At 36.3% G+C, this 26,383-nt stretch overlaps 1 protein-coding gene across 1 annotated transcript in view; it reads left to right on the top strand.

Annotated features, from left to right (window-relative positions):
- The first annotated feature begins 3,290 nt into the window (after positions 1-3,290).
- Positions 3,291-26,383, top strand: part of SDC2 (syndecan 2) — a 129,240-nt gene continuing 106,147 nt past the window's right edge. The window contains exon 1 of the mRNA XM_051970889.1: positions 3,291-3,956. Coding sequence (XP_051826849.1) covers positions 3,897-3,956 — 60 coding nt within the window. The 5' untranslated portion in view covers positions 3,291-3,896. The remainder of the gene's footprint in view (positions 3,957-26,383) is intronic.

Below are 26,383 nucleotides of genomic sequence, written 5' to 3' on the forward strand. Positions count from 1 at the left end.
ATCTATTTAGATAGATAGTTAAGACTGCATTTAAGGTTTACAAAGCACTTTTCAAATGTTGTCATTTGATCCTCACAACAGCCATAGGGGGGAAGTATTTTATAAATAGAAAAAATGAAACATAAAGCACTTAAATGACTTTTCTGAATATCTGCGATCATAGTTGAACTCAGGTGTTCCTGACTTCAGGTCCAGCACCTTCTCCCCTGTACCATAGTAATTAATGGCTCATTTACCACTACTTACCCAAATGATCTTTTTTTCTTTCCTACTATCTTTTTTCATGTCATTTTATTTCTTTTACTTTTCTTTCTTGCATGCTTATACCTTAAACCGGCACTAGCACTGTTTACTTTTGTTGATGATAGAATTAAAGGGTTTGCTGGCCCCTGACTTGTTCTATAATTCTTCAATGCCCTAAATTCCTTTCTTTGTGATTTGTAACAGGGATTGAATCTTTGGCTCTGGAACACTATTGTTATAGTTATATATGTTATATGTATATATTTGTTATATTTATCTACTATATTGTTATAGTTTGTTCTAGGGCTAGACTAAAAAAGAATTGATTGCTATTTAATCACCTTGGGTCTCAGTTTTCTTATCTCTAAAAGGATGAGGTTGAATCAGGTGTCCTCCCAGATTCCTTGAAGCTCTGAACCTCCCAGAGGCAGCTGCATGGCACAGTGGATAAAGTACTGGACTAGGAGTCAGGAAGACTTGATTTTAAAAGCAGCCCCAGCACCTGGTAAATTACAGACACTTATTACCTGTGTGATCTTGAGCAAGTCATTTAACTTAATGAAACTGCTTGTTTCTTCGTCTGTAAAATGAAGATAATAATAACACTTACTTCCTAGGGTTGTTGTAAAGTAATTCACAAACTTTAAACTATTATATAAATGCTAGGCATTATTATTATAATAGTAAAACCCTATGACAATATTTTTACAAAAGATTTGTTCTTCAAAAGAATTGACCAAGATTTAGACCCAGAATGATTCCATAATTGATTTCTTCCAAGTCATAAAACTGATAGTAGAAAAATGGAGTGATACACACACACACACACACACACACACACACACACACATATATATATGTTTCATTGTTGTCTATTAGACCAATTTGAAAGGGAAAAAATAGGCTGCATAACAAAAATATTCATATTAGTTACTGTCATTCAAGCTCATTATTTTCTTCAAATTATAAACTGCTTAAAATGTTTGTAGCAGCCCTTTTTTTTTTTTTTTTTTTTTTTTGGTAATGACAAGGAACTGGAAACTGAGTAAATGCCCATCAGTTGGTGAATAACCGAGTAAGTCATGTTATATGAATGTAATGGAATATTATTGTTTTATTAGAAGCAATCAGCAGGATGATTTCAGAAAGGTCTGAAGAGACTTACATAAACAGATACTAAATGAAGTGAGTAGAACCAGGAGAACATTGTACACGGCGACAATAAGATTATATGATGACCAATTCTGAAGCATTTGGCTGTTTTCAACAATGATGTGATTCAGGCCAGTTCCAGTGGTCTTATGATGGAAAGAGTTACCTGTATTACCTTAGATTACTCCCTGTCTAAGGAAGGAGTGGGGTGAAGGGAAGGAGAAAAATTAGGAACACAAGGTTTTGCAAGAGTGAATACTGAAAATTATCTGTGCATATATTTTGAAAACAAAAAGCTAAAAAAGAAAAAAGAAAAAATGTGTGCCTGTCTAATTGGAAAAGTACATGGTAATTAACTTTTATTCCTGGATTTCATATAACAGTCTGACTAAAGTGGTAGTCAAAGCATGATTAATGTGGAAATATGTTTAGAAGAATTGCACACGTTTAACCTATATTGAATTACTTGCAGTCCAGAGGAGGGAAATCAGAGGAAGGGAGGGAGAAAAATTAGGAATACAAGGTTTTGCAAGGGTAAAAGTTAAAAACTTTCTTTGCATATATTTTGAAAATAAAAAAAGCTATTTTAAAATATATAAACTGCTTTATTCTTTCTTTCTTTGTCAAAGTTTTCTTAATCTGCCATTATTCAATAGTTAGCAAGTCAATTTCTTACCAAACTGATCCATCTATAACTTCCAAATGTAAAGATCTTTAGTAAAATGAAGATATGAGAATAAAATTGAGTATCACACAAATGTGTCCTAGATGGGATCTTTGAGAGAAGCATGATACTTCCTGCTTTAATAAAACTATTGGCTTTTGAGTTGTTCAATTCAATTAAACAAATATTTATTATGCAACTACTCAGTGTCAGGAAATGTACTAGGGATATGAAGATAAAAAACAAAAATACCCTTTGCCCTCAAAGGGATAAACATGCACACAAGTTTAACCACTAGGGGGAAAAGTATATATACTAAATTCCTCAAAAAAGAGATTTGTATAGATGGCCTCCAATGTAACTTCCCACTCTAAAACTATGGCCTTCTATATTACAAATAATTTTTTAAAAGGATATTTAAATAGGGACAGCCCTGGCATAAGTAATAATTTCCTGGTCTTCCAGTTAGGAAGATATAAGTACAAATTCTCCTTTTTACATATATTTGCCAAATCACTTAAACCCTCCACATTCCAGGAAAAGCTTTTAAGGATTAATGACATTCCTGGAACAAAAACCCCCAAATCACTACCACTATCAACAATACCCCCTCCCCAGCGTTTCTCCCTACCCTCCCAAATGAATACCAAGTAATTTCAAGAGATAGAGTGCTAATTACTGGGGTGATCAGTTAAAAGTTGGCACCTGATCTATACTTTTAAAAAATTGAGAGTTCCCTAAGAGGGGGGAGTTGCATTTTGGAGTTCGGATTTATCAATAAACTTATCAATAAAAATGTATTTTAAAATAGCCCGAAGGGATTAATCACTTAATTAACAAAATTAAAGTTCGTCTTTTAGTATTAGTGTAATTCTCACAAGTTCAAAGCAAAATATGTCTAATACTTTTTCTCATCACCTTGTAGGGGTAGTATTTTTCCGTTTGTTGGGAGTGTGACATGGAGAAAAAAGCCATGAGAAGGAGAGAGGAATGAAGTGGCTTTGGTTTGTGGAAGAGAAAACCATAGGGCTGCAACCTGGAACTCTACTGCTTCCACTGGTGGGATAAGCTGCCAATCTGCGTTGTAACCCTGTAGGAATTTCTCCTCGATTTTAACTAGGAGTCGCACTGCTGACTTTTCTCACACAGACACACGGAGGAGCCAGGAGAGACGGACTCCGGGAGGGAGGGAGGGAAGGGGGTAAAAGAGGAGGAGGAGAAGGACGAGAGGAGGAGGAGAAAGAGGTGGAGGAGGAGGAGGAGCACAGCTGTAGCAGCAACAAGCAGGGACCAGGACGCACTTCTCTCCATATACTCCGGGAGCTTCAGCTGAATAGGTTCCTCGCCTGCTTAACTCGACCACCCTCCAAAACTTTGGCTCGAACGATATTATTATTATTATAACTATTAATTTATTGATTAAAAGAAGGAGAAAGCTAAACCAAAGGCGAGGGGGAGTACTTGGAGAAGCTGAAAACTATCATCACTGATAAAGAAAAAATAAAAAGCTCAGAACCACTTGCGATCTGTTCTGGGAGTCCAGAAACCAACAAGTGAGAGAAGCAGCCACAGCAAAGACAGCAGCAGCAAGCAGCAGCAGCAGTTGGAGAAGGAAAAGAAGAAGGAGAAAGAGCAGAAAGAGGAGGAAACTGAACCTTCAGGAGCTCCCACTGCCACTGCTGCTACTGCCGCTGCTATCCCTTCGGCTTTGGGACAGGCAGTAGTCGGAAACAGAAGGGGGGTTGGTGGTTGTCATTTCTTCCCCACCGGGTTGAGAACGGCGGAAGCGCCTCGGGTTGTTCGTGCTTGACTGGGAGCAGCTGGTCCCCTGGGAATTATGCGGCGCTTATGGATACTGCTTACCTTTGGCTTGGTGGCCTGTGTGTCCGGAGAGTCGGTGAGTTTACACGAATTGGAGAGGTTGGGTCAATGATGGTGGAAAGACGTGTGTGTGTGTGTGTGTGTGTGTGTGTGTGTGTGTGTGTGTGTGTGTGTGTGTGTGATATCCCCCGGATTTTCTGCTTTTCTGGAGAAAGATTGCATTCAGGACTCCCGACTCAGAGGGAGATCTTCTAGATGGTGGGTTGCTACAGCTATCTCGCCTGTTCACCTCATATCTTAAGAATCCCATCCTGAAGAATCCAGCGGAACCCCGATATTCTTGCTCGGGTTCCGGGAGAGAATGTACGCCTTCCCTCTCCCTCCGCCTTTTTACCCGAGGGAAAAGAAACACACACACACACACACACACACACACACACACAGCCCTAAGCGTTTCTTTTTTTGGCATCCCTGGGGATGGGTAGCACCAGAGCCGCAGCCTTTTGAGCTATAGAGGCCCCTGAAGTCATTCTCAACTTTGATATGGAGTTGATCGTCTTCCTTTATGGCTGGGAGGATATTGGGGACAAGAAGAGGGGAGACGCGATAGTTGTAGTAGGAGTCCGGGGAGAAGGTGCTAGAGGTCCACGCTGGGCGCATGGTGTGCTCTCAGTTCCCTTGTTAGCTGCTGCCTTCCCAGCCTGGGAGCCTTAACTTAGGAGAGAGTGGCTCTGAAAACTTTGGGGTCTCTTTCCCCTTGCCAGCCCCCCTTCCTCCGTTTTTCTGATGCTGGTGCAAGTGGCAGAGATATTTCCCAGACCCAAAGAATCTTATTTGTGCTTACAAAGTGAAGTTTGCTAAAGTTTATTTATTAATTTACTTTTTGGTCGTTGGTGTTTTGTATTGTCCAAGGACTTGGACAAAAAAGGCCATTCCAAGGGAAAAGACTGCCCGAGGTGGGGCGGAGGGGAGACAGGCGAAGGGCCACGGAGGCTTAAGCTTGCCTGCAAATCTGAAGGATTCCGCACCCAAAGAGAGATCGAGTGCCTCTATATGTAAGTCTCTCTCTCTCCCTCTCAAACACACACACACACACACACACACACACACACACACACACACACACACACACACACACACACACACACACACGAGACATGAGAAAGAGAGAGACAGAGTGTGTGTCTATGTGTGTGTTTGGGGGTAAGGGTAGCTGAGAGTCTCAGGAGGTAGATGAGATTTGAAAGCAAAGTAGAGGGCTGGCTTTCGTTTATTTCTTTGGAAGCCTCCGATGAGCTTTGAGGTGTCTCCCCCATTGTAGAGGGCAATTCTTCTACTTGGCCAAACTCGCCCTCCTGGCGTGAGTTGCCTGAATAAGACCTCGAGGCTTAATTGACGTGGGGGAAGGTTTTGGGTCTCTCTTAGGTAGTTACTGTGTTGGCGCCACTTCGTCCTCCTCCCCCGCCCTTGCCCCAGAGGAGGAGGAATTTGGTTGCTAGTTGACTACGGCTCTGTTTCTGGGGGCTGTAAACGTTTTCCCGAAATCACCCAATGGGCGCCCTCTAAAGAGAACTGCCTCCTCTCTCTAGCCTGGTGCGGCTGCGGCGGAGCATTGTCTTCCTGAATGGAAGCAATCACAGCTGACTTCGTCGCTGAGCAAACTCCTGGGGTCCTGAGCGGTTGAAGGTCTTCCCAGGCTGAGATTTTGTTTTTTTGGTGTGTTCCATGCCCCTCTATTCCACCTCCCCCATCCCCTCAATTCCAGCATCCCACCCCCAATTTGGCCTTTTTAATTAAATGAGCTGTCACTTTCAAGGAAAATTAAGTCACCTTGTGGTTACTCTTCACATACTCACATAGTAAATGATCGCTGTGTAGCATTAAAAAAAAATTTTTTTTTCTTCCTCCCGGATTGAGAGTGCTAGAATTTGCAATGGAGAAATGCCTTTGGTTGGTGAATAGTAGAGTGAAATGAAGATAAGCTTAGACATTATTAATCATTGTGGGATTCTCTCTGTGAAGTAGTCACTTCGGCTTTACAGTAAAAAAATATATTTCTTATAATACAGAATTAGAAAGATATGCTTCATATATGACATATAAGGATTACGTGGTTGTTTGGGAATTAATATTGCACCCTAACTAAACCTTATTTGGATTTTCCTTTTGTGGATCGAAGGTTTAGTCTGTTTTCAGCGAAGCAATCTTGCAGCCAGCTATGAACTTTTTATCATGCTTTTACACAGGAGAGAGCTCTGATGGTGTCCCATTGTTTACTACAGAGAAACATTCCAAGCTTCCTTAGCTCTCTAAAATAAAGCATCTGGAAAGGGGAAACAAGCATTCCTTTATTAGAACTGTCTCAGAGAGAGAACCTTTCAAAACAGAAGGGCATTTCAAGAGGACCTTTTTGCGTTTGAGCTAGTTCTGGGAAAAGTCCCATTCTCAGGATTCTAGAACGTGAACATTTGGACTTTACTTTTCTTACCCGGCTCCTGTTTCAACAAGAATGTGAATTTTTTTTTTTTTTTTGTCAACTGCTTACCTAGCTTCCCACATTTAGGTTTTTAACATTTATAAACATATTTACTTGAATAGGAATTTTATGTTGTTAGAATGAGCTACTGCATTGTGATAAACAGGATTTCAAGTCATTGGAATATTATCCAAAAGGACAATTAGATATTTTTTAAATGTCAACACAGAAACTGTAGCAAAGAACCTTTGTTGGTTGGTGAGTCAGTGTTTCTTAGAAACTCAGTTTCAAAACCCCAAATGGCCAAATGCTCAATTTCAATTATTTTCAAGTCTTAGTGTTCTCTTTGTATAAACACTGAACATCCAGTAAGATGATGGATTTGAAAGGTTATTTCTTTTGAACCTTTATCTCACAGAACTTTGTTTTTTGATCTGGAAGCTGCAACTGTTTTTCTGAGATTTAAAAGTGATGTTTTTTCCCCCAGTGTTTAAAGCTATACTCTTCCTTTGAAAAGTATCTGAATAGTTAGTGAAGTGTTAAATTTTTGATTTGGCCTGGAAAGGGTAGAGGGAGGATGCTTTTGTACATGTTTCAAAGCAATGGGAGAAGGAAATAGAATGTCTAACTTTATGGGTTGATTAGAAGTGGAGCAGTAAGTGGCTTCCTAGTGAAATCCAGTTTGCCATGCTACATTCATGCTTTTCTTCTGGAGCAACATGGGGAGAAAGAGAGGATGGAATGTGACTGACTACGCTGCTGCTTCTCCCTTTCCATGTGGCTGCCTTTAGAAGAAATATATTACAGACTGCTATAAACATATAATTTGAGCTGAAAGATGTTTACTTTAGGAAAATACAGAAATCTGCTTTGAAATGGAAGAATTTATACACATGTTTAGAACTCTGTGTACTCAAAAAAGAAACTGTCAAGCAGTTTGAGCTCATGTTTTACTTCTCAGTTTAATCCACAAGGAATAGATTTAAGAGTTTGTTTTAGAAGGAAAAATAAAATTGGAGACCCATAACCTTTTGGCTATTTCCTCAGATGGACAAATTACTTTTGTAAGAAGCTTGATACAAATAGTAGAAACAGGCAGACAACCTTCAAGAAGATCTTTAAAGCCAGAAATTCTTGTTTAATTTTTTTTGTTTGTTTCAGAGACCCATCTGGTGAAATCTACCGGCCCCTTCTCAGAATGATGTTTTTGAAGGCATAAAATAAAATATATAGGAATTGAAAGAAAACCAATTAAATTGAAGAGAAAATATAGTTTTCCCCCCAGATAAGTTCATTGATGACCTGGAATCTAATCATTATCCCAGGTTAAAAACCCTTGCTCTAAAGGTAGATAAGTCACAGAAGGGAATTGATCATGCATTTCTGACTGATCACCTCTTAAGACCTTTTTATAGCAAGATTTGATGGTGCTCCTCATTCTTTGGTAATAGTCAAGCTTGTTCTTGGAAACATGAGGATTGTGTGTGACATTCTGAAGGCTGGAAAAGATTTCAGTAATATTATTTAGCTCTTCTCTCTGCTTTAGTATGTCTTACCAGAGCTAGAAAATTATATCTTAAGAATAGTTTAAATATACTGCCCATAACAACTACAACAAATTTGTTTCAGAAAGAAAAATACAATTATAGACTTTCTGTCTATTCCCTTGATGACAGAGAGTCTGTCATACAAATAGCCTATTAAACATTTTTGAAATTTGGGTAACTTTACCAGAGGACTTTGTGTTACTGAAATCTCAAAGAGAATTTTCAGGGTGTGAAACAGACTAATAGGTCTTTAGATTGCCTGGGGTGAGCAAATCCTCAGGTTGTCTAAGTAAGCCCATTGCAGTGTTTGATAAATATCAGTTGGTGATGAACCAAGACTGTCTGGTGAGAAAAACAATACATAGAGTATGTGTGTATATATTCTCCCCCTCCATCTATTTATATATACCACATATTTATATATATGACATATACTTATATCAATCTATAAGATATATATGTGATATATGCAAGATGTATATGTGTATGTGTATTTTACATGCATACATGGATATATTTGTGTTTTCTATCACCTCCAGACTTCTCTTTATTCTTTCTGTTCACCAAATATAGCACCTAGAGGAAAATAATCTATATGTTCTCTTAGTAAAACATTTTAATATCTTAAAATCCAATAACTTCTGTGACATAGGAAATAATTTATGAGGTGTCAAATTATGTGGATAGACACAAACACACAATTCTCATTTTGCTCTTTTATTAATGGTCTTTGCCTCTGCTACATTCCAGTTGTGTGACCTTGAAAAAGCCCTCTTTTTAACCTTAGCTTCTTTATCCATAATATGAGAGGTTGGACTACAAGATCTTTAAGGTCCAATTCTTAAGCCTATGATCATGCGAATACTCACTAATCTCCTTTTCAGGACTGTTCAGCATTTAAACAATTTAACACCAAGTTGATACATGCAGTTTGGTAATATTTCTGGCTCTGGCATCAACTTTTTTTGTCTGTGACCTTGAGCAAGCTACTTCTTGATTTCAGCTTTAGTTTCTTCATTAAATGAAGAGGCTGGGCACGATGAATGTCAAAGCACTCTTCCAACTTTGAGATCAAGATGATAGGAGAAATGGGATTTCAAACAGGAAGACCCCATAGAAATTGTATGAATCTCATCTTGTAAGCAAAATCATAGATTCCCTGAAGGTTACAATCTTGCGGTCTGTATTCCCCATACCCATTCCCCAAATGTTCAATAGATACTTTGTTGTTTGAATGATGGATATATGTGGGTACAGGACATGATCCAGGGCTGTAAGAATGAGTGTGTAAATATTAGTGATGTCACTTCCATAGAATTTGGTTATATGGTTTTGGGAAATTCTTTACCTTAAATAGAATGGGATTCACAGGATATGAAACAGAAAACAGACCTCATTTAATATAAGAATCTCTAATGCTTTCCAGCAAATTTACTATTAATTTTTGGATGAAGAGTTATAATGATGTATTTCTAAAGTACTTGAAACAGGGTGGAAAGAGTTTGGGAATTAATGATTTTTTTAAATTTGTTTTTGTTATTTTTAGTAATAGTAGAAATGCATAAAATCTCCTCCTTTGGACAAATAAAGTTCAGGTCCTGATGCTAAAATATACCTAATTTTGATAATTAAAGTGACTAAGGCAAAGTTAATATCTGTGAGAAAATTTAAAGAAAGAGCTTATTAAGTAAAAAGGACTTCAAAATTTAGACCAGTCACTCTTAAAAGGTGGTTCCTGTCAGGGAGGGGTCTACGACAGTCAAAAATATTTTCATAGTAATGCCAAGATTTTAATATTTTTAATGACAAATATTGATAGATATAATACATATGCAGAAAAATTCTTGGTGAGGGGAGTCTTTGATAATTTTTAATAGTGTAAAGAAGTTCTGAGACCAAAAGTTTGAGACCTCCCCAACGCCCCCCCTTACCCCACCCCCACTGTGTAAGCTTAAAGGTGTTGTTAATGCCCAAACCAGATTAAAATATAATTGGGAAATGTTTAATAAAATAAGTAACAATACAATGCAACACAGTATTTTTTAGTTGTCTAAGTCAACATGCAGCTCAATATGCAGAGATCAGTTTCTAATTGCATTGGATGCCACTGATTTAGAGCATACATGTATGATTTTTTTAAACCTCTGAGTTGCACACAAAGAATAGGGCTATGGAGTGGGGGTGGGAAGCTCAGAAGTTTTTCACTGTGTGGTACCAGTGAAATGAAACAGTGTATTATGCACTGTGACATGTGAAGGCCAACTTTGTGAATGTGTACTTCAGGCTTGATATCAAGTTATGAGGGAGAAGCTGTGAATTAGTATTTCCTTCCCCAAATATTGCTTCTATTAACTATATTTCATGAAAACCACGGTAGTGTAGTGACTATGTTTTTTGCAAAATACTTTTTTTGTTACTGTCTTTTCTATAATCTTGGTTTTCGTTATAAAACTAGTAAAGAGTGACTATGGCAGATATGCAACAATAATAAAATGGTAAATTCTTTCTCTGAAATATCATTTGCATCCATAAGAGGATACTTTCCCTGTACCACTACTTGACTTTTGGCCCATTGCCTGCACTTCAGTCTCTCCATTCCTTTGCCCCTCCCACCCATACCCTTCTCCCTCCTACCTTTTCTTCCCTTTGAAATCCTATTAGTTATTCAGGATCCAGCTCAAGAGTTGCCTCCCTCACTCTACTCCTATAATTGAAAAGTAACCTTTTTTTTTTTCCAGAAAAGCAAACTCTCAGTGCATGTTGCCTTTCTGTTAGGTATTTTGTATTATTTATTTGTGTATATAGCTTATCTTCCTAAACTATGAATTTTCTGAGGGCAGGGATCAAGTCTCTTATTTCATCTGTTGAAGTTTTTGTTTCAGCTGTTCTGCTAAAAAACAAAAGAGTTAAGGAATTTTTGACTTGCTGTGCTAATAATTTGCTATTTCAGAAGGTGGATGAAGAAATAATGGGATCTCTTGCTAGTCTGGGCTTGATTTCAACCAATAAGGAAGGGTCAGTCATTGAAGTAAAAGCTGCTAAAACATGGAAGGGTGTGACTCTGCCACCTTAAAGTTTGAATATAGATGAGGAGGAGCTACCAGGGTACCAATGTGTATCTTTCTGAGAACTAATTCAATGGATTTTCAAAATGTTCAGAAAATAGGTTTCTAGAATCTTATGTCCTAATAAAAGAAGTTGAATGGATGGAGCATTTATGAAGCATTTACTATGTGCAAAACACTATGCTAAATCCCCAGGACACAAATAAAAAAGATAGGCAGTCCCTGCTCTCAGGGAGCTTATATTCTAATAAGAGAGGGGAGAAAAAACATGAAAGGTTTGTGCTCTAAGTGAGATAGCAAGGTCCCATGGTCCTTAGAGTGTAGGAGGCCTGCAGATGATAATGGCTTTTCTTTTAAGACTCTTCCACTTAGCTAAAGATAGGTGAAATGTCTAAAGAATGAAATTCTGATAATAACAAATAAAAATTATTCAAGTGAGGAAGAAAAGGTGCAACTAGTTTAAGGAGATTGATGTGATTCTACAGGAAGTTTATTGACCAACTCAGATTTAAGAAAAAATTGCAGAGAACATAGAAGCAAGAGGAGGTCACTGAGGGTAGATACAAAAATTATGCTGGGAATGCCAAAGCACAGGAGGAGCCGAGTGGAATTAAATGCCAAGGATAATACAAAGTAAACATAAGGGGGAAAAAAGAAATAGGACAATTGCTTGTAATGTTTCCACAAAGATAAGAGAAGATGGAGTTGTAGAACACTTCAATTCCTACTTCTTTTTTTGGAGAGTTTATTTAGAACTTTAGACCTAGAAGGGGTCTAGCCCAAGGAAGTGTCATCTTCTAGAGTTCAACTCTGGCCTTGGACACTTCTTAGCAATGTCGTTTTGGGCAAATCACTTAACCCCATTTGACTCTGTTTCCTCATCTGTAAAATGAGCTAGAGAAGGAAATGGCAAAGCACTCTGGAATCTTGGGGTCATAGAGAGTTAGAGACAATTGAAAATGACTGAACAAGAAGAACAAAAATTTAAGTCCTCTAGAAACTGAGGCATAGGGACATGGAGGTCATAAGTATTAAAGACAGAATTTGAACCCAGATTGTCTGACACTAGAGTCAGGGACTGTGCCATGCTACAGCCTCTCTTGATTGACCAGGAAATACAGACAAAACAGGTTAATTTAAAGGTGATTTGGGAAAGAATACTGAATTTTAAGCCAAATTACAGATGAGAAAATGGAACTCTCAAAGAAATTATTTTTTGCCCAAAGTTACACAGCTATTCCTGGACAATTTATAGATATTGACATTTTCTCATAGAATCCTATTCGTGTGCCTTTTGAAAGAATATGGAAAATTGGGAACTACTACTAATTCTTAATATAGGGTAATTGATGATAATCTTGACATATTTTCAAAAGTATACAGCATATTAAAAGTATAAGTTAGGTAACAGATGAAAGGCAATGTGATGTAGTAGTACTATGCTTGATATATAGTAGGTGCTTAATAAATGTTTATTGAATTGAATAATGGACACAGTGTCTGGAATCTGGGATTTTAATCTATTTACATTTATTAGTTATGACTTGGGGGAACCCCTACACCTCTGCTTTTTTCCATTTCTTCATCGTTTTGTGAAGCTCAGATCACCTAAAAGTATGCAAAGCACTTTTCAGACTTCCTAAAGCCATACATAAATGTTAGTTTTTATTGTTAATTGCCCTCAAACATATTTGAGCTAGACATCTACATGTCTACTCAAAGTTGCCAAAGAATCAGAATAGTCAGAGCCTACAATTAACTGAAGTTGTAAAACAGTAGACTACTTTTCCAGAAGAAATGCATGTGCAGTTCCTTAGGTTAGTGTGATTCAAGAATTAGGATTCTATACTTGAATTGAAGAGATTTCATTTTCAGCTTTTTTCCCTCCTCCATTCCACTAGCCAAAAAGAAAACAAAAGAAAACAAAGTTGATGAAAAACAGAATGGTCAAATGATAGTAGAAGAAAGTGCACGTGAATGAACCATGTCCCTTCTCCAAATAGTTTATTATGTTATAATAACTTTGGGCTCTTGGATTCCCAAAAAGAATCCTAGCTAACTTAAAACTCTTGGTCTCAAGAATACAATAATAGAGCACAGGCTGGGGATGAAAATGATATAAATTTGCATTCTCGGATCGTCTGCATTCTCAATTGTTTTAAATCAAGTTTTTCAACAATGGATCAGGCTGTCATTACAAGCAGACTTACTAGCTAGAGTACATCTTATAAGAAAACACATAATATGTGTAAAATAAGAAGCCTGAGGTGACATTTAAATTATGTATCACATGGTTTCCTATAAGAAACTTAGTTTTTTTGCTATTGGATTGGTCCTACCAATACATGCAAAAAATTCTATAATAATTGTCAGGGACTCAGTAAACATCAAGCCCCTGATTACGTGCTAAGGTTCTGTGCTAAGCTCTGGGGAGACAAAGAAATGCAAGACAGCCTGCCCTAGAGGAGCTCTTCTTGGGAACTTCCACAGAGGGGGAACCTATCACTTTCTAATTATTAGGAAGTTTTCCCTGATATCAAGCCTGTACTTGCTTCTTTGTACCTTTCACTATATTGCTCCATTTCCACTATATGAGGCCAAACAAAACAAATCTGATAAGAGAGCCCTTCAGAATTCTTGAAGATAGCTATCACCTCATGTCTTCTCTAAACTGGTGCCCAGAATTTAACACAGAACTGTAGATATAGTTTAAGACAAAGATTCTCACTTCCTTATTCTTGGAAGCCATAACCCTCTTAATGGAAGCCAAGATTGCATTAGCTTTTTTTGCCTGCCACAGTTATCATTTACTCAGATTGCATTTGCAACCCACTAAACTCCATCAAATCTTTCCAGATCATCTGCTGTCTATCCATACTTACCCTTCTTACTCTCTGTCTTAGTTTTCACCCAGCAATAAATTCCTTGGTTGAAGAGTAATCCTTAGCTCTTCCCTCTCACCCCTCCTCTCAATGCTCCCATATCTAATCAGTTACCAAGATTTGTCTATGATATTTCCAAAATGTCTCTCACATCCATTCCCTTTTCTCTACTAATATTGCAGCCACCCCAATTATCATATCATGGCCCAATTCAGGCCCTTATCGCCACCATCTTGGACTATTGTAATGGCCTCCCTCTATATCCAGGTTCTCTTCTCTAATCCACACAGCTATCTGATATTCCATCTGACTAAGGCATTCCCCTATTCTAAGCCTTAGTGTTTCTCTGTGATCTCTATGATAAAATACAATCTTCTCTTTAGCATTTTAAGCCTTTCATTGTTTGAACCCAACCTGTCTCTATGCTGATTACACATTATTCTTCAATGACTCTTAGCTTCTAGCCACACTTATGAATCTCCATGTTGTCTGTTGACGTAATGTGGCAATTAGATAATGCACTAGAACTGGAATCGGGAAGATCTGAGTTCAAATGCAACCTTGACTACCTAATAGCTGTGTGATCCTGGGCAAGTCACTTAACCCCTATTGCCTCAAAAAAGTTGCAGAAAGAAAGAAGAAAGAAAGAAATTGGAAGGTAAGAGAAATTGTCTTCTGGATATAAAAGGACCATAGATCATATTTTCACTCTTTAGAATAAGTTTAGAAGCAAGTTTAAAATAAGTTGAAGAAGGTATAGGGATAGAGACTGCACCTGTAAAGTCCACTAGGAAAGGGAACTATTAGATGAGGAAATTCCTACTACCAATATAAGTTGATGCCTATTCTATAACTTCTCTGATTTGGAAGAGACCACCATTCAGATCTTCACTCTATACTTAGAACAAGTTGGTTTCTATAAGGGAGGTACGCTTGAGCTATAAAGACCCTATACAGGTTTGGCAAATGGGAAATCATTCTATTTCCTCATTCTTGATTAAAGTTTATGTTACTCTTCTATTCCCAAAGTCACATTTGAAAAATACCACTATAGCAATGTGTTATATACATATACACACATGTGTACACACATTCACATGTATCACAGATTTTACATATGTATCTGTCTATATATTTATGTATAATATACACACGTACACACTTCTGTATCTCAGGTTCATTCAAAGAATAAGTTTTGCAAACTGTTTACATAGCATTGTGGTAAATATTTAAACAACTTCTGGTACTTTTGTATTTAATTTTCAAAGGGACTGAAACATTTGGGATTAGTTAAAGGTACAGTCATGCCTTTGTTGGAAAGCCACGTTAAGGGAATGTCTCAGATGTGGACTTTTCCTTAAAATTTTTCATTCTGCTTTTGATAGAGGAATGAAAACATTTTTTGCAAAAAGTTCAAGTTGGTGCTGAATTTTTGCAATAGAAACTTTGTGAGTACATTTAAAAGTTGAATCATTTTCAGAAATTTGTTGATAAAGTCATGGCCCTGAGAGATCATTTTAAGTTTACTACCAAAGGAAGAGGTTTTTAGCACAATATTCTATTGCCTTTAAAAATTATTGGAATATATGTGATATGTATATATGTATATATATTTACATATGATCTGTGATCTGACCCTGTCATTCCTCCATTCAGACACCTTTAGTGACACCCCATTGTCTCCTTAATCTGGCATTTACTTAAAGCTCTCCACCTAACCTGTCTTTATTTAAAGTAACTCTCAACCACACATTGTATATTCCAGACCAGCTGGACTGCTTGTCATCTGACCTAGTCCTACACATTCCCACCTCTGCACATTTATCTACTTTCCCTCCATTGAGACTGTCAGGCCTGTAATACTTCTGTCTGATCAAATGTTTCTTTTCTCTCAGACCCAGCTCAGGTACAGCTTCTTCCACGAAACCTTTGTTATTTCCACTCTCCCCATTCTTTCCTGTCAATCCAAGTAATCCCTCACTCCTCAAATTTTCCTATCAGTCAACAAGCATTTATTAAGTACTTAACTATGTGTCAGATTCTGTGCTAAGAACTGATGATACAGAGAAAGACAAAATTATCCTTGCCTTCAAGAAGCTAAGATTCTAATAGAGGAAATAACACATATATATAAAAAACATATTAGATGTAGAAGACTTTTTAATGTCTCTTTCTCCCCATCACATCTTAACCTTGCATCATCCTTCTTTTTATATATATTTTCCACCCACTCTTAGATTGAGAGTTCCTCAAATTTTGTGTCATTTTTCATATTATGTTCAGTACCTTGCATAGAACTCCGCCCATAATAGGTACTTAATACATTTTAAAAAATAGAACTTACATATAAACATACATGTCCTACTGTACATACATACTGTAATACCCTAGAAGGGCTATGATTCCAGCACTTACCACTGTGTCTTATTACAAGAAGGCACTTCATAAATGCTTATAGGCTAATGTGGCTGTTCCTTTTAGTATACAGTTTGCTATCCATTCATGTTTGTCTGTCTTGTGTTAACTTTGATTTCTGTCTTTCCCAAATGTGCCAGCTCATTGGAAAGCCTTCCTCTTGTTATGTTTCCATCTCAAAGATGGAACACGAGTGCCCTGTGATCAATCTGTCTTTTCCTATTGTATTTTTCTTTGACAAATTTTCCCTTCTGTTTTTCCTATATAGTCTCATGTGTGGTATGTTATGTGTCTTATTATTTATATGTGTCTCATTATCCCTTATATAATTTTTTTTTCCTGAAGCAATTGGAGTTAAGTGACTTGCCCAGAGTCACACAGCTAGGAAGTGTTAAGTGTCTGAGGCCAGATTTGAACTCAGGTCCTCCTGACTTCAGGGTTGGTGCTCTATCCACTGTGCCACCCAGCTGTCCCGCCTTGCATGATTCTTAATCCCATGTGGTTGAATTCTTTTTGCATAGTTCTATAGCTGTTAAGTACCATCTATTGTATATAATCTTCAAAATAGAATAGTGTTGTTTTATTAAAGTGGGATTATGTAAACAGCTGTGAACTGTGTCTAGACTCCTGGAAGAGTTAGAAAGATCTGAGTTCAAATCCAGCTTCAGATGCTTAACTAATCTTATGACTCTGAGAAAATCACTTAGCCTCTGTTTACCTCAGTTTTAGTAAAAATGAGGGTAAGATCACCAAAGATGAAAGAATTAATATTTATAAAAACCCTTTGCAAATTTTAAATGAATGATTGAATGGATCTGAATATTAGCTATAATCATCATCATTTACTTAGGTGATTATCTGCTTGAACACCATCATCTTTTCTGCCTGCTGAATTTGAAATTCTTCTCCTCCCCACCCCCTTTGTACCCTTTATACTTTGGCTCTTCCTGCACTTTGTCCTTTGACTCTTCTCTATAACTGTGGGCTTGGACATTACACTGTTCTCTAGGTTCTTTTGAGTTCTAAGGCAAAAGGCTCTAAGTATGAATCAAATATATTTGTGAATGGTTTTTGAAATATCAAAACGTTTTCACTTTGTAAAGGATTGTTTGCTCTGGTTTAATACAAGATTCTCATCTCAGTATAGTTTCACTAAAGTATTTTTGTCAGTTTATTAGATTTTTGATGGACTTTATACTTTGAACAGAGAAATGGTTTGTTTACTTGTTTGGAAAGTTTGTTTTCATTAGCTCTTAAGTCCACTAATTGTGTGTAAATAACAGATATGTCTTAAAGATATTCCTCTTGCATTCAAAATGCTACATTTGTAAAATAGGAAGTGTTAAGCATCCCTGCCTTTGTTGAATTCACATAACTAACAGTATTCTTTAGTTGGTTTCCTGTTATAGCAGGGAAAAGGGAATTGCTTTAGGCTACTGTGACTACTAAAACTTCCTGAGTTATCATTAATTCTTACTTGCAACCTATTTGTAATTTCCTTTGATTACATAGCTACTTTGAGAGCAGGATTGTCTGAAACACATTTTACAACCCATTAAATAACAGAAAATGCCTTATCTAACCCAGAAAAAAAAATTGTGATTTAAAAATCTATACCTAAGGAAAGTTATTCCAGATAATATTAGAAAATAACTACTTGTTTAAAACTTGCAGCTTAAAATTTTGAAGCTGGAAAGCAAATTTGTTAACAGCTGATGAAGTTGGGGAATCTAGATTATTTGATATTGCTTATTATTATAATCGGACTATAGCTATATCAGTGCAATAAATAAGCCCTACATATATATGTCTTTCAATGTTTATGTTATGAAAGTGTGGTCCTTGAAGAATATTTTGTATCTAGTACCATTATACATAATATGTAATGTAAAATAGTTCTTTGAGATCAGTTTGTACAGTCGCCTAATGTCAGAGATTAAATATGGAAGGGAAGGTGAAAAAAGAGGTATACTATTTTGCTTGAATTCACAGTAGTTAGATAGAAGGTAGGCCTGAAGTTCTGGCCTGCATATGATCCTGGTGGAGACCCTGGAGGTAGAGGTGGGTGTTTGAGATTGTCCAGACCCCAGCCTTATGGGTGGAGGAATGAGACATTATAAGGAAACATGAAGTATTCCCACAGTTTACTTTTTAAAAATAGATTCTGTCTCTTTTTAAATTAGCTCATAAACCTGTAAGGATTAACAAACAAAAATTAAAAAACAAAATAGATAGAATTTCCTTCTCATATATACATTCCTATAGCTATCCTTCTTTCACCTTTAAAACTGATCCTAATGTTAATTCATAGCACAATTTCAGACCCTTTCTGAACTTCTGTTTTTGGCCCTGAGGGAGTAACTCAGACTGTGATTTTCCACTGGACCCACAGCTATTAGGTATGCAAGTACAGACTGAGGGAAAGTTTCAGGGTGCTATTCTGAGTTCCTGTATGTTTTACTGCCATTACCTATTTCTATCCCAGGCTTTGCCCAACTGTCTGCCTGGACACACATCCTTTTGTTTCAATTAGTTGGACTTAGATGGTTGCTGAGCTCTTATTCAACTCTCAAATTTTGTGATTCTGTGAATAAGCATTTATTAAGCAGTTGCTGCATACATATCACTTGGATATGTGTGGGCTGCTTGCAAATCTATCTGCTGTTACTCATATGTGGGGACTGGTATAGATGATATGATGGATGGTATAGACGGAATACATAATAAAAAAAATTCATTAGAGGAAACAAGGAAGTACAATGTATGTTGCTATTCAGTCATTTTCAATCATACCTGACTCTTTAGGAGTCCATTTGGGGTTTTGTGAGCAAAGATACTAGAGCGGTTTGCCTTTTTCTCTTCCAGCTCATTTTACAAATGAAGAAACTGAGTTAAACAGAGTTAAATGACTTATCCAGGATCACATAGCTGATAAGTGTCTGAGGTCAGATTTGAACTCACAAAAATGAATTTCACTGTCTCCAGGCTTTCCCTTTATGCCACTAAGCTGCCCCTAGGTGCCATGGATGGAGCTCTAGATCTGGAATGAAGAAGACTTGAGTTCAAATCTAGATTCAGACATTCAATAGCTATATGAGACTAGGCAAGTCACTCGGCCTTTATCTGCCTCAATTTCCTCATCTGTAAAAAAAATGGATAATAATAGTACTTACCACCCATGGCTGTTGATAATATTTATTAAAGTGCTTTGTAAATCATAAAATGCTATCATCGTCATCATTACTAATTAAAATAGTGTGTAATTTAAAACAGTTGATGTTCCCAAAATACTAGGTGCTAGTTTTCCTTTAATAGAAATGGAAAATAATCTGAATCCAGCCAATACAAATTTTATTTATTCAAAGATTTTCTGTTTTGAATGAATAAGATTATGTTGAAAGTCCTACTGTTGGTCTAATAAGATTGATAAAAGCATTTGAAAAATGTCTAGGAAATTCTCTTTTTAGCATTCATTGTGTTTTGTTATGACCCTTTAAAAACTATTCTTATGTCATTTTAAGAGATCAGAGTAAGGTTTTAAATAGAAAATGCTTAGCATATAAGCAATCTTTCATAATATCATTGAAATATCCACAGATTATATAATACAGTATTAATCTTAGAATACTTTCTCTTACTAAGTCTTACACAATACATCTATTATCTCATTTGATTCTTACAACAAGTGCAAGTGACATAGGCAGTGCAAGTTATTATTCCTAATTTTTTAATAGTTGAGGAAACTTAGATGCAGAGAGTTTAAATGATTTATCCTAGGATCCCAAACTTATATGTGGCAAAGCCTAGACCAGAACTCAGTGTTCAGTACATAGTGGGAACTTAAATACTCACTGAATTGAATTTTTCTTTTTCTTTGCATTTTATTATTTGTGAACCTGACCGGTAGGATTTTTAGACTGAGTGTGGGAAGAAATGGACAACCCGGCTATGTGGATTTTCCTTTTTCTTCTATGCCTTTTCCAAAGTAGCACCTACTTTCACACTTCAAACATAGGTTTAAGATCAACAGCACTGGAGTATAATAGAAAGAGCACTGGATTAAGAGTTGAGAAAATTGTGTTCTTATGTCCCAGTGGTAATACTTAACTTTTAACTTTTGTAGTCACTTCATTCTTCTGGGATATTTTTTTTTTCATTTATAAAATGTGATTTCAGGGTTTGACTTTTAAGCTTCTTTACAGAATTAAGAATTTATGAAGGGTTCTCCTTCTCAAGAAGGCTTTCTCTTTTCTTCTTTCTTCCCTGATCATTGTTGTATCTGAGTACAGATAACTAAAAGTCCAGCTCAATCTGTATCTTTCTCTGTTTTTGCTAATAGCTAGATCAAGTGGTTACAATCTCTATTAAGAGTTAAAAGAGTTTAGTACTAAAAATCATGTTTGTAAATAGTTCATCTTCATTTAAGTGCCAACTCCATAATCTCAAACACTCAATCTACTCTATTATATCTCAGGTTTCTCATTTCTACTAGATGAAAACATATGGGATTTTCTTTTGGGGTGGGGCAGAGTGGAAGAGCTGGGAGAAGGAAGTTGATTTCTCACAGTTAAGAAAAGAGTTGTATCCACCTGCTAGAGGCAGGAAACAACTGGGGTGTGTAGGCCAGCTGTTTGCTGGTTTATGAGTGAACATCCCCATCAGATTTTTTTCCCTCTTTCCCTAAAAAAAAAAAAGTCAAAATTTGAGCACACAAATGTATGCTTTGGATGTATGGGTTTTGTATTCACAAAAACTCATAATGCTTTATGGAATAGAAGTCATGAAAAACAACTCAAACTTCTTGTGAGTGCTAAGAATCTGGGCAGCTCATTTTTTGGTACTTGGAAAGTGATCTATGACATACTGACAGAGAATTTTCTAAGTGAGGAGGCAATTGCATTTACATTCAAATTTCAGCTCTGCTACTTAATATTTGTGACATCAGGCATCACTTCCATGTTGTAGGCTTTAGTTTCCTCATCTATAAAAAGAAGGGGTTAAGCTAGATTAGCTCTATGACCCTTCTAGCTGAAGATGTTTGATCTTATCAAAGTATAAGGTAAGAGATGGAAAATAAAGTCTAAACATACTTTGGCAAGAGACCCAAACAAATAAAATTCTAAGGCATGATGAGATGAAACTGAAGAAAAACAGATAAAATTTTTTTCAATATTTCTATAATACATAGCATGTCAATATTTTAATAACATCTATTCCTCTATTTGTACTTTAACATCACAGGCTCCAATGTGTTACATGAGGTAGGTGAGAGAACTATGGGAAAAACAATTCAGTTATACCAGATAAATAAAGAGGAAGTCCACTGAAAGAAACAAAATTTGGGAGATCTTGAGGGACTGATTCTCAAGGAATCTGAATGAGGAAAGTATATCAAATGCTTGTGGGAAAAATCTCATACTTTAGTATCAATACAACAAAAAGGCAACCTAGAAAAAAAGTCAACTAAATATCAACTCATATGCCTAGTTTCACATCTCTATAAAATCATTGATTAAAATAATCTACACATTTTTGTGATATGTGTAGATGGAAGTCTTGAAAGAAAAAATACTCTACATAAACAAACTAGACAGCCTTTAACAAATAATAGTCTATAATTTGACCACATTATAATTGTGATTGACTATAGTTATAGATGACCAAAAACTTAAGAAAAAGAAAAATCCTGCTGTGTTTGTTATTTAACTATAAAGATAACTTAATTTGTAGGAAAAAAAAAACTTTTTGAAGTCTCATCTCTTCAATAAAATATCTTCTGTGCATATTTCAAAATCTTATAAGGTTTCTTGAAAGATGTAATAGCAATAACAACAGCAAACATTTATTATCCATTTATTATTGCTGTATGTCAGGCATAGTGCTGAACTCTGTGGATGTAAAGAAAGGGAAAAACACAATCCCTGACTTCAAGGAGAACACTTTTAAAAAAAATGTTTTTTAGGTTGGGAGAGAAAATCAGAACAAAGAGAAAAAAAAAACATGAGAAAGGGGAAAAAATAAGAAAAAAAGGTGAAAATAGTATACTTCAATCTGCATTGTCTCCATACTTCTCCCTCTGCATGCAAAGGGCATTTCCAAAGTTTATTGGAATTGCCTTCTATCACTGAATTGTGAGAAGAGCTTAGTTTATCATATAATCTTGCTGTTGCTGTATATAATGTTTTACTGGTTCTTCTCACATCACTTGGCATCAATTCATATAGTTGAATTCCACACTTTTCTGAAATTAGCCTATTCATCATTTCTTATAGAATTTACTTTCACAAACCATAACTTAGTCATTCCCCAATTGATGAACAATTACTCAAATTTCCAATTTTTTGCCAACACAAAAAGAGATGCTCCAAACACCTTTCTACATGTAGATCCTTTTCCCTCTTTTGTGATCTCTCTGCGAAACATTCAGGAGTAGCATTGCAGGGTCAAAAAGTATGCACAGTTTTATAGCCCTTTGGACATAATTCTAAATTGCAGGAAGCATACATTTTAATGACAGAGATGATTGAGATACTTTTATTTGATTCTCTGATTATTAATATCAAAGGAAGCCTAAAGCAAGTTGATAAGAGCTCATCAAAGATATTTGGCTTTTCAGTATAGAGTTCAGACAGAAGAAAAACAGATTCCCTATAAGTAGTGAAGTCCACTGTATAATCCTTCTTGAAGATGATGCTGTGCAGATGACATCAAACTCTAAAAAGAGTGATAAAAAGGGCAACTAGATAGAGTAGGGGTTAGGAAGATTATGTTCAAATCTGCCTTCAGAGACTAGCTATGTGACAAGTCACTGAAATCCTATTTGCCTCAGTCTCCTCATCTGCAAAATGAGCTGGACAAAGAAGTATCTTTGTTAAGAAAACCCCAAATGGAGTCATGAAGAGTTAGTCCTACTGAAATCTGACTAAAGAACAACAAAAGTAGATAAAACTGATAGAGAGATAGGATATGGATGAATGGCAGATCTATATGTAGATAGATAATAGATAAGACATCTAGATAGAACATTCATGATAAAGGATTGTAACCAGAATAAGTAGAAGAAAGCAATTTGTTGGCTATTGCCAAGTGAATCTTCTCACCAAGTGAGGAATGTTATCCCTCTCCTTCATTCTCCTGGTGATCATTCCACTAAGTAAGGCTCTCTTCCACTCTCACCTAGACTATTACAATAGTTTCCCAATTTATTTCCCTGCTTAAAATCTTTCCTTTTCAATCTCCAATCCATCTTTCACACAGTTGTTGTTAATTTCCCAAGTCACAGGTCTTACCATATTACCCACTTAAAAAAACTCTTAATGTCCTCCAACATTTGTAGAATGAAATATATTCATGATATTTTCAACTCTTTACAACCTGCCTCCCACATACTGTTCTAGAATTATTATATGCTACTTTCCTTCATATACCCCACAAATCTAGCAAAACTGACTAATGCTTCTCAATCATGACCTTCCATCCCTTATCTCTGTTTATGCTTCTGCACACAGATTGTATCCCATGGCTAATGTGTAATCTCCCCCCCCTCCCCCTTCACTTCTGCTTCTTGAAAGTTCTAGTTTGCTTTTTCAAAGCTCAATTCAAAAATCATTTTCCTCCTGAGGTCTTTCCCCTAACTTGTTTAGTTGTTGATGCTTCTCCCTCTCCTCCTACCGGTTACATTGTGTTTATTTTATACAGGCTTATACATGTATATGTTGTCTTCAAATAAAATATAAGCTCTTGGAAGACTGGACTTTTTACCTTTTTGTCTTTGTATCTCCAAGGCCACTAGCATAGCAGCTCTTACATCCAAATACTTCTTGATTGATAATAACTCACATTTATACAATCCTTTAAAGTTGGAAAAATTCTCTCTCTCTCTCTTTATATATATATATATATATATATATATATAAAATTTTAGTTGATTTCATTTTCACACATTGTCTCATTTGTCTCATTTAACCCCTTTGAGGCTCTGTGATTTGCATGAATGACTTAGCTCTTGGAAAAGGCAATACTCTTGAAATGTATACACTCAATCATTCTTGCCTTTATTCTGACTGTCCCCATGACAGGAAGAATGAAGACAAATCATTCTCAGTTCTCTCAAATATTGCTGCAGCTTGTGATTTAGGGAGGGTAGAGGGAAGATGGTAAAGAGGAAAGAGTTGTGGTAGTTCATTATCTAAGTAACAGCCTCTAGTGGTGAAGAAAACCTTGTACTAGAGGTTCTGAGCACCATGTTGTATAGTTTTGTGTTTCGTGTGTCTGACTACTCATGACCCAATTTGGGTTTTCTTGGCAGACACTGGAGTTTTTTGCCATTTCCATTTCCAGCTTATTTTATAGATGAGGAAACTGAAGCAAACAGGATTAAGCGACTTTCCCAAGATCACCTAGCTAGTATCTAATTAGTTTTAAACTCAGTTCTTTCTAACTCTAAACCTGTAGTCTACCCACTGCTTACACTATATATTTTACTTCCACAACTTTTTTTTTTTAAACAAGGCATTGCTTTTTTTAAAAAAAAATGCTGTCATCATTGCATGTATCAGCCATTTTGTATAGTCAGTGAAACTGCTGCATCCAAAGAGCAGGAAAAGTACCTTATGGATTTTTTCCTTGTTTTTTTTAAACCTCCTCCGAAGAATAAGAGCCATTATAATTTAAAATGAATATTGAGTTTGTACTTCAGGGACCTAGGTTGGAATCTAAGCTCCAACTCTTTCAAACTGTACAACTATGGGCAAGTCATTTGTGAATCTCATTTACCTCATCTTTAGTGCAGGGATAATAATGTAAGATTTGTAGCACCATGTTCAGAGGGATGTGAGAAAAGTAACCCTTAAAATTCAATGTACATATGAATTGTTCATAATAAATAATGGCAATGAAAATGTTTATATTCTATAATAGTCTGTGTGAATTCAAGGCATATAGTTATCCACAACTGGTGAAGTAAGAACATTGGGATTTTAATTGGGGGATAGGGACTCTACAATCTGGGTGCCTTGGATGTAGACCACTAATCCCTGGGTCTCAGTTGACTTCTAAAGTTCCTTCCAGCTTTAAAATCTGTGATGCAGAACTACTGTAGCCATTATTTTTAATTTGGAATGGTTAAACAAGTTAATTTCTTAAACTTAGTTCTAATCCACTGAAAATATTTGTTCTGAAGCCTGAAAATGCCTTTAACTAGAAGCATTCAGAGTTATCCTGACCTACTTCTTGTTGAGGAAGTATACAAGCCTGCCTTATCTTGTTAATTTGCTACAATTATGGTGAATTCTTAATATCTTGCACCTTCAAAAATAGGGAAAGTACCTACTTTTTAAAAACTAAACATCACAGGACAAAAGAGGCACCAGTCCTCCCAGACTTCTTTCCTGCTGCTGCTGCTGCTACTGCCTCAGAGTTTTTGAGTTGAAATAAACCATGTGGAAGGCCTACATTAAATGTAACATGGAGATTAACAGGAGTGACCTGCAATTAAGAAGTGGTAGCCTTTCATTTTGTCCTCTTGAGTTGTCAGTTAGTAGTTTTATTATGAGAAACTTGTTTGCTTAAGACTTTTGTGAATGGAAGTTGAACTTGGAGTATGGTGTTCACTACCTGCTGGGGAGAAAAAGGAGCCCAGCTTTTTTTTTCCCTCCTGAAAAAGAGTTCCTTTTCATGTTCTTGATAATAGTGAGTGAGCTGTGGAAAATTATGAAGCTCCTTTAAAAAAAAAAAAAAGTCCCTTCTTCCCCTCCCCAAACAACAACCACCAACAGACAACAACCATCAACAGACATAGTCACTTAATTATAGTTAAATAAATTGTAAATGATAAGGCTTTGTAATTTGTAAATTATAAAGTTTACATAAATCATGTTGTCAGAGTTTGTTTCTCCCGTGTTTCTTTTTTTAAACTTGTTTTCAATCAACAAGCATTTATTTTCTCCCCCTCCCCCTCTTCCCCTTCTCTGAAATTTTTTTAAAAAAACTTGTGAATAGTTAAGCAAATCAAATCACTTCATTGGCCCTGTTCAAAAAAGTATTTCCCAAAGTGCATCTTTAGTCTGTCATCTCTGTCAGTAGGGGAAATAATCGAGCTTTATCATTATTCCTCTGAA

The sequence above is a fragment of the Antechinus flavipes genome, chromosome 1, assembly GCF_016432865.1.
Source record: "Antechinus flavipes isolate AdamAnt ecotype Samford, QLD, Australia chromosome 1, AdamAnt_v2, whole genome shotgun sequence".
NCBI lineage: Eukaryota > Metazoa > Chordata > Mammalia > Dasyuromorphia > Dasyuridae > Antechinus > Antechinus flavipes.